Here is a 9,668-nt window from a genome sequence, read left to right as displayed (position 1 = left end):
ACCTCTTTGAGAGGAGTAGACTCACAGAGCTACCCCCGCCCACCCCCCACACACACATTGGCCAGGCCCGGACCTCCCCCACGCACCCCCTGGCTTACCTGGGAGGCAGAGGGCCACAGAGCACAGCACAGCAGTTGGTGATGACACTTTTATGGCTGTAGGGGTTGACAGAGGCCTCGCCACCCCTCTTGTTGGACCACGAGCCTTTGATCTGCAAGCAGGAAGGAGCTCTGGGTCAGGTACCTCCCTTCATTTCCCCTGTTCTAGAGGCTGGGGAAGACGAGCAAATTCTGAAACCAATTCTGGCTAGCCTACTGGAGGGAATGTGCCTATACCCTTTAGTCATTCCGTGAGAATATGGGGGACTGCTGGGTGTTGGGGGGGCACCCAGAAGAGGAGGCTCTGACCAAGACAGAAGTCAGAGCAGAGCCAAAGAGAAGCCTCCAGAGGAAGCTTTCGGGGTGCATCTTTCCTTCTCTTGCCAGCCACCTAGGAAGGAGGCTAGTGCAAGGGCCCAGGGCTCAGGCTGACATGGCTGTGAACTCTGGTTCTCCCACAGACTTGCTCGTGACCTCGGACAGAGCACCGCTTCTGAGTCTCAGTTCTCATTTGAAAAACAGGGAACTCCAGCAATCCTGTCGGAGCATGAGATGAAACTTGCCCCTCTCTAGCTCCGTGGAGCCGGCTGTCAAAGGCACTGAGATCAGCAGTGAAGGAGACTGGCTTGACTTTACCGTAGAGTTTTCCAAATGTATCTGGCCATGACACGCTTTTTTGCTTAACCCCTAGTGATATCCTGCAGAAACAGCCCCCAGGAAATCACCTTGGGAGAAGCTGGCTGATGTCATTTCTGCTCTGTACCAATCACCCAGCATGTGATACCCTGTCATGCTTGTTAAGTTCCTTTCTCCAAATGACAGGCTGAGGTCAAGGAACATATTTTCTGTTGGTCCACAGGCCTCTGAGCAATATTAGATGCTGGCCCTGGGACAGATGCTCTCATTTGCTTTTTTGTTGTCTGGAAGGATGGGAGGGGAGGGGTCAGGTCCGACCCAGGGCTCAGCACATAGTGGGCGCTCCAACAGACAAGATTTGTTGGTAGAGAAGTCTACAAGGCAGCAAGTGGAGTGGGGAGGCTGATGGAGCTTCATGCTTCTGTCTTGACTGCCCCCCTCACTAAGGATGCCTCAGAGAGCCCCAGGACTCCCTGAGAACAGTGGAATCGCTGCTGTCTACAAGGACAGCATGGTGGGCCTGAGCTTCCAAGTGCAACCCGGGCTCTGTCCCTTTCCAGCTGGTGACCTGGGGCAAGTCACTCAGCCATCAAATGAAGAAAAAGCATCTCTGTTCCTTCTGCCTCGGAGGCAAAAGGACCCAAAGAGATGATGGAAACTGAAAGAACCCTGGAAATGGTAATGAACCGGCCAAATGTAAGGACAGCAATGGGGTCAGTGCCGCTCTGCTGGGGTTAGGGAGAAAGCAACCTCAGGGGCCTGCCCAGGGTCCCCCAGAACCCAGCCCTGAGCCCTGAAAGGAGATGCCGGGCTGCCTCGCCTCTCTGCCCACATTTGCCCAGAAGTTTGGGGGTCAGGGCTGCACTGTGGCTGCCCCAGGCTCCCTCAGCCCTGCCCCCAGCCCGGGGATAAGCTGCTGCTCCAGCCTTTACTCACGTCTTCATTAGTTGTCAGGTTGGAGGCGACGAGGTAAGTGTGAAACCCTGAGAGGCCCAGGATGGACCAGATGGAGAAGAAGCAGATCACCAACTCCAGCACGGTGAGCAGCGCTGTCAAGGACCCACACGGGGACCGGGGCTGGGAGCCTCCCTCACCAGCCCCTCTCACCCATCCCTCTGTGCAGCTACTCCCCCAGAAGGGAGGTAAGTTTGTAACCATCTATCTCAGCAGATCCCCTCCTGGGCCACAAGGAGGGTTCAGGTGCCCCCAGAGGGCAGGACAAGCCCAGGGTAATGGATGGAAGAGAGAAGCGAGGGTTTCAAACACCAGAGTCACGGACATGGCACAGTCCAGAGAGCTGGGTGTCTTAGGGGTCTGTGCTCCTGGGAGTTCTTGGCAATTCTGGCCCCACGACAGCCCATTCAGAATGGGCTGTAGCCTGGGGGTGAACAGGAGCAGCTGGCACGCTGGAGTCCAGAGGACAAACATCAGCTCTAACCCACTGCCCTCCGTTTACAGGACGTGTTGCGGGGACCCGCCTCAGGGAAGGGGCCTTGGGTCCCACCAGGGCTCCCCCTTGCTGACAAAAGGATATCTCGCTGGTGTCTCCTTCAGAGTGGAGAGGAAGTTGCTTCCCTGAGAGCCTGGGGAGGAAGAGACAGGAGAGGGCATGGCTCAAGGGACGGTGACCACGGCCCCTTGAGCTGGCTGAGCTGGCCCCCGGCCCTCCCGCTCAGCCCCGCCCCATGCCCACCGTCACCCCTAACTCACGCAGCGTCAGGTGGGTGACCACACAGGCGAAGATGAAGGCCGTCAGGAATGAGAGGGAGAGAATGAATGCATAGAAGAAGCGGTAGTTCCGTTTCCCCACACAGTTGCCCACCCAGGGGCAGTGATGGTCAAATCGTTCTGGAAGGGCCAGGGAGGCAGGTCAGCGCTGGGTGTTTAGACGCCTCTCGCCACGGCTGGGTGACCCCACCCCCTCGCTCTGTCCACATGCAACTCTCAGTTCCTCAACATTCCTGGCCTCTGGTCCTTCACCCGCTGGTTCCTCTGTGTCGTGGCTGCAAGGCCACATCCTTGAGAAAGTTCTCCTTCAACCTCAGAGAGGGTGAGGCCCCTGTTATTTGCCCCATTGCTCTGGCACCTGTCCTTTGCAGCACTTTGCCTACATGGGTTTTATTTATTTATATTTATTTATATTTTTATTTATTTATTTATAATGAACAGGTTGGCTTGTAACCCGTTCCCAAGGGGCATAGTGGTAAAGAATCGCCTGCCAATCGGGCTCGATCTCTGGGTCAGGAAGATCCCCTGGAGCAGGAACTGGCAACCCACAGTATTCTTGCCTGGAAAATTCCATGGACAGAGGAGCCTGGTGGGCTACAGATCATGGGGTCACAAGGAGTCGGACGCGACTGAACACAGTAAGCACAAACTGTAACCCCTGCTCCACTGTGAGCGCCATGCGAGGGCCTGGGCTGAACCCCAGGGCCTGGCAGCATCTGGTATGAAGAAGACCCACAGAAAGGACTTGGCACCTACAATCCTGGCCCCTTGGCAACAACCAATGACCCCTGTTCCCAAGCTTTAGAATAGAGGGCCAGGGAGGGGCGGGCCCGCTAGGTAACTTGTGGAGAACCGGCGTTGGAGGCCTAGTCAGAGGGCTGAGCTCACACCAGCACTGTGTCCCAGGGGTGGGGTCACGCCCAGGCAGGTGAAGAAAGTCCCCTGTGGGAATGTGGGTCACAAGCCCGACGCAGGCCTGCACCGGGCCAGCGCCCTTCACAGAGGGTGGGTGGGGCAGATTCTCAGGGAGGAGCGACACCCACTGAGTCACCCACTTCACGGCCTGCCGTCCGGGTGCTCCCCACGGCTCCCCGGCGAGGGAGTGCTGAGCTAGCGTCATGAGCTCACCGCCCTGGGGACTGTGCACAGTCACCATGGCTCAGCTCGCCTGGGTCCTCTCGCATAGCGTCTCCCTTACAACACCCTCCCAGAGGCACACCCTGGGCCCCCGTCAGAGCTGCTGGGCCTCCAGAGAGCGGCGAGAGGGGACGAGACAGCCTCTGGCTCCCCAACAACCACGGCAGTCGTGGGTCAGAAGCTTAGCTTCCAATCCCAGCTCCACCCTCTCCACCTCACTGGCATGAACTCCTCAGTTCCCAGATTTTTGTCAGTCCAAACCCCGGGACTTTCAGTAGAGCTGGCCTGGGCCACATGGCTAGAATGTCATGGTCCAGACTCTGGACCCTGGACCTGCTGAGGACCAGGCCAACAGCTGGGAGGAGGGTTCAGGCGTCTCTATGTCCACTTCAGAGCTGGGGGAGGAATCCCCCCTTCCCAGGCCGAAGCCGTGATACCACTGGTCACATTCAGGGCCCCTCCCCGCAGCCCTTCCTCAGTCAGAGCCAACCTGAGGGAACCAGACTTCCTGCCCAGATGCCCCCACCCGCCCACAAGCGACTCCCAATCTCCAGGGGCTCCATCCCTCTCAGTACTGCCCGCGCCCCCCTCTCTGCTGCCTCCCACTTACCCACACAGTTGTCGCAGACACTGCAGTGTGAAGTCCGGGGCGGCCGAAACATCTTGCAGGTGAAGCAGTACTTCAGCTTCACTACCTGCCCGTTGATCATCACCTCCCGGGTCCGCGGGGGCGGCCGGTACGTGGAACTGCCTGTGTTGTCTGAGAAGAGGGAGAGACAGATGCGGGATGGCCAAGCCCTGTCCAGGGGGAGGGGGGAGCCAGTGCTGCCCGGCCAGGATGAGAGAAGCTTCAGGGAAGCTGCTTTGGGGGGACAAACATTAGGGCAAGATGGCTACCAAGGGCATGGAGAGCTGTGACCACCCACCGAGACGTGCTGCGTGCCAAGTGCTGTGGAGAAGCTTCACACGCCCTCTCACGTGCCACTTCAGGGAGGACTTTCAGAGAGGGAGACCTGGGAAGGCTTGGTGAGCTTTATCTGCATCTAAACATCTTAGTGAGCTTTATTTGCATCCTTAGAGTCTGACCCACCAGGGACTGTAAAGAATCCACCTGCGATGCAGGAGACCGGGGTTCAACCCCTGGGTTAGGAAGATGCCCTGGAGAAGGGAACCAGCAACTCCAGTATTCCTGCCTGGAGAATCCCACGGATAGAGGAGCCTGGCAGGCGACAGTCCAGGGGGTCGCAAAGACTCGGACACGCCTGAGCAACTAACACTTTCCACGTTCTTTCAAACAAGCCTCGATCTAAGTTCTGGCTTCCAGGAGGGCCAGAGAACACAGTGAGAGCAAAGCTAGGAGGAAACAATCAGATGCGGAACGTGCGATGTCTACAAGCCCGCTGCCCTGCTCCCTGACAAATGTCAAGGTCACACTGTATTTCAACTCTACTTCAGATAAAAAAAAGAATATTTTAAAAGTGTTGCTTACAAAAGGAGAAGGGAGATGCTTCTAAATTTTAAAAGATTTAAGAGATAGAAACCAGTGCAATGCTTGATCCTAGAATGGATCCTGTTTTCAAAAACAAAACAAAACAGGGGGCTTCCCTTGGTGGCTCAGTGGTAAAGAATCTGCCTGCCTGATCCAGGGAGACCCCACAGGCCTCGGAGTGAGCCTGTGCTCTGGAGCCTGGGAGCTGGAACCACTGAAGCCCGTGGGCCTGAGAGCCTGTGTTCAGCAAGGAGAGAAGCCACTGCAGTGAGATGCATCCCAGCTAGGGAGTAGTCCCTGGCCTCTGAAACCAGAGAAAAGCCTGCGCAGCAATGAAGACCCAGCGCAGCCAAAAAATAAATAAATAAAATTATTAAAAAATAGGACAAAACACAGCAACAAAAGAAATTTGGAGAGCAAGGGGGAACAAATGACTACAGATTAAAAATCTGGGAACCATTAATTTTCCCAGATGGGATAACAGAATTGTCATTATGGAGGAGGCTATCCTTAAACCTTGGAGATACATGTTGAAGTATTTATGGGGTAAGTGAATATTTTACTATGTGTATAATTTACTATGAAATGGTTTAATATGACATATATGTTTGTGTGACACATCTGACACACTAGTAACAACTATTTAATCTAGTTGGTGAATTTATACAAATTTGTCATACTAATTCTTCCCACTTTTCTGAACGTTTGAAATTTTTCATAATAAAAATTTTAAGAGAAAAAGAAATGCAGAGATATATGATATTCATGGGTTGGCAGATTCAGTCTTAGAAAACAATTTATTCTCTCCAAATTAATTTTTAGATTCAACATAATCTCAGTTGGGGTTTTTGTGTGTATGTGTGGAAATTAACAAACTCATTCTAAAATTCATATAGAAATCAAATGAATAGAGTAGCCAAGGAACTCTTGAAGAACAAAGCTAGAGGTCTTATACAGCAAGACATTAACACTTATGATAAAGCCTAAGTACTTAAGACAGCCTGGTTTGGGTACAAGGGCAGAAATGCTGACCAGTGGAACAGAACAGACTCCAGAAACAGACCTAAAATGTATATGATCATGTGATTCAGGACAAAGGCAACATCACAGGGCCAAGGAGGAAGATGGTCTCTTCCTAATAAAACAATGCTGGATCCACTGGATACACAAATGGCGGGGGGGGGGAATGTAACTGTTAGAAGGGCTTCCCGGGAGGTGCAGTAGTAAAGAATGCCTGCAATGTGGGAGACGCAGGTTTGATCCCTGGATTAGGAAGATCCCCTGAAGAAGGGAATGGCTACCCACTCAGGTATTCTTGCCTGGAAGATTCCATAGGCAGAGGGGCCTAGCAGGCTACAGTCCAGGGGGTCACAAAGAGTTGGACATGACTGAGCACACATATTACTGTAACCCTGCCTCCCACTTAATACAAACTCAATTCCAGATGGACCACGGTGCTTAATACAAAACGTTTTGGATTAAAAAAAAGAAAAATAAAAACAGAACAGCTTCATGACTCTGGAGTAGACAAAGACTTCTTAAGTAAGACACAAAGGAACTGATCATAGAAGAACAATTTGATAAACAGCATTTTATCACAATTAAGAACTCCTATCCATCTAAAGAGATTATTGAGAATGAAAATATGACCTTCAGAGTAGTAGAAGATATGTGCAGTATGTTTATCTGACAAAGGACGAAGGATGTCCAGAGTCTATAAAGAAGTCTTATGAGTCAGTAAGAAAAAAATCAGACAACTGAATCTGAATGCGGACAAAAGATTCAAACAGGCATTTCATAAAAGAAGCTGTTCAAGTGGCTAATAGACACATGAAAAAGTGCTCATACTCATTAGTCATCAGGGAAATGCAAATTAAAACCACAATATGCTACCAGTACATATGCACCAGAACGGCGAACATGAAAAAAAAAAAAAAAATATATATATATATATATATATATATCTCTCTCAAGTGTTGGCAAAAATGTACAACAACTCAAAATCTCATCTGACCACTTCAGACAACAGTTCTGCACTAACTACCAAAGCTCAGCATGTGCAGCCCAGCAGTCCCACTCAGAGGTGTTTTCCCAGCAGAAATGCACATGAGTTGAAGTGCACCAAAGCCAAGTGCAAGACTGTTCTTAGCAACAATTCTCAAAATAGCCAAAATCTGGAACAACCCAAACTCCCATCAATAGTAGAACGGAGAAAAAAAAATGTAGTCTATTCATACAATGGCATTCTATACAGCAGTGAGAATGAATGATCCTTAATTATACACAATAATATGAATGAATATCACAAATGCGTAGGTGCACAAATGTTCACAAACAGGTAAAAGTAATCTATGGTGTTAAAAGTCAGGACCACAGATATCCTTGCGGGGGGAGGGGTGACAGCGATTGGAAAGGGAACAAGGGGGGCTCCAGCACTGTTTCTTGGTCTGGGTGTGCTAATTAGATGTGTGTGTTCCAATTGTGAACCCTCAACAAACAGAACACTTATGAGCTGTACACTTTTGGCAAACCCGTTATACTTCAGTAAAAGCCTAAGAAAAAGGAAAAAGAAAACAGAAAGTAACTTGTCTAAAGTCACATGGTGGATCTGCTTGCAGAACAGGGTGCTGAACCTAGATCAAAACCCACAGAGCTACCCAGGGAGCCTCTTGGTACTCCAGGCCAAGAGGACCAGTGTTCCCCAGAGCAGTGGCTCCTCCCCAGATGGAATTCCGAGTCACAGGGGCGCCTGGGATCCCCAGCCCTTGGCTATGTTTCCAGCCATCACTTCCACGAGATTGACTCCCAATAATATCTCTACTTCGGCCACTTGCTCCCAGTGACTACTTACTGAGTGCCTACCATGTGCCAGGCACTATTCCAGGCGCTTGGCATGTATCACTGAAGCAGACTCGTGTCTCACATTCTTAGCTACCAAAGAGACTTTCGCTAGGCTGTCTCTGCACCACCTCAACTGTGGCATGTTTAAAGTGGAACTAAGCATTGAAGCATCTCTTCCTTAGTAACGGCAGTATGGTCAAGGCAGGGGGTTTGAGGCTAACAGACATACTCTGAAACTCAGTTTTGCCACAGGCTGTGTGTGAAGTTGCAGTCAAATGAATTTTTCTCAGTTTTCTCATCTGTAAAATGGGAATAACAGGGAGAGTGAGACATGAATCCTAGCTTCACCTCTTACTAGCTGGGTTTCTTCTGATGATGCCATTTGCGAGATGTGTGACAAGGCAGATCATTTAACCTCTCTGCCTCTGTTTCCGTGATCACTGAAAGGGAATAAGGGTACTTACCCCACAGGGCTATTGTGAGGATTAAATGAGTTAACGCACGTGAAGACGCACAAAGCAAATGCTTAAGACGTGTACACGGGGGGCATCCTTGGTGGTCCAGTGGTTAAGAATCCACCCTGTGATGCAGGGGACACAGGTTCATCCCTGGTCGGGGAACTAGACCCCACACGCCACAGAGCAACTGAGCCTGCGCACCACAACTGCCGAGCCTGCACGCCACCAACGAGAGAGTCCGCGCACCACAGTGAAAGGGATCGCGTGACAGACCAAAGATCCCACGCACTGCAACTAAGACCCCTTCCAGCCAGATAAAAATGAATTAAAAAAATGTGTGCGCTGTTATTATCAGCTCATAGAACTACTGAGAGAAAGAAGGGAATGAGAACAGGTCGCCGAGTGCTATTGTATGCTAAGCACTTTGCATATATTCTCCTCTTTAACGTCCCAGGAGGTGAAGTTGTCATCTTAATCTCCAGGTTACAAATTAGGAGCCTTTCCAGCGAGGCTAGTGACTTGCCTAAGGCCACATAGTGGCAGAATCAAGATGAGAATCCAAGTTCCTGAAGCTAGGTCTTGAGGTCATTTTGTAAATTTGCAAGTGTCACAATGAGTGTTATTCTTCCCTGCCTGGTTCCTTATTTCTGATGGCACAATTCAAGGGCTGAAAGGCACCTCGGAGAGCATGTAACACAGCCCCCGGCCCCCAGCAGATACCCGATGCCTGCTCTCACTCCTTCAGCTTACAGATGAGAAAAGAGGCCCAGAGAGGTGAGGGGATTCGTCCGAGGTCACACAGCCAGTGAGTGACTGAGCCAGAGGAACCCAGTTTGGAGTTCCCCGTGCAGATCCTTCCTTCTCCTTCATCTGGGCCTGGCCAGTCACTAGGTCTGGTCAGGTTCTTTCTTCATCACCCATTCCTCTCCACTCCCAACCCCCATCCCAGCCCAGGCCGGTATTATGGAACAGCACCCCCAAAAGACTCCTGCTCCCCGTCCCACTGCCTTTTAACCTGCCGGGCACACACCATCACATTCCCCTAAATAACCCCTTTCAACTCACTTCCCAGCTCAGAAACCCTTCACTGGCCTCCCCTAAAAAAAAAAAAAAGAACAGGATTTAAAACAAAACAAAACAAAAAAACAGGATAAAGGCAAACTTTCCATCCTGATATCAGGGCCCTCCACAGTTGGGCTCAACCTCCGTTTCCAGCTTTGCTCCCGCCACCCTGCCCTGGCTTCCTGCCCCCCATGCCGCAGCCGGGCCTCCCTTCCCTCT

The 9,668-nt window shown here is 51.2% G+C and overlaps 1 protein-coding gene across 4 annotated transcripts in view; it reads right to left on the bottom strand.

Annotated features, from left to right (window-relative positions):
- ZDHHC18 (zinc finger DHHC-type palmitoyltransferase 18) overlaps window positions 1-9,668 on the bottom strand; it is a 28,689-nt gene that overhangs the window by 4,743 nt on the left and 14,278 nt on the right. For all 4 annotated transcript variants that reach the window (XM_043445025.1, XM_043445024.1, XM_043445023.1 and 1 more), the window contains exons 3-7: window positions 4,210-4,359; window positions 2,445-2,582; window positions 2,269-2,317; window positions 1,671-1,773; window positions 99-211 (exon numbers count right to left, since the gene is read on the bottom strand). In XM_043445025.1, the coding sequence (XP_043300960.1) occupies window positions 99-211; window positions 1,671-1,773; window positions 2,269-2,317; window positions 2,445-2,582; window positions 4,210-4,359 (553 nt within the window). The remainder of the gene's footprint in view (window positions 1-98; window positions 212-1,670; window positions 1,774-2,268; window positions 2,318-2,444; window positions 2,583-4,209; window positions 4,360-9,668) is intronic.

The sequence above is a fragment of the Cervus canadensis genome, chromosome 24, assembly GCF_019320065.1.
Source record: "Cervus canadensis isolate Bull #8, Minnesota chromosome 24, ASM1932006v1, whole genome shotgun sequence".
In the NCBI taxonomy this organism is placed as follows: domain Eukaryota; kingdom Metazoa; phylum Chordata; class Mammalia; order Artiodactyla; family Cervidae; genus Cervus; species Cervus canadensis.
This window is presented reverse-complemented; position numbering and strand designations above follow the sequence as displayed.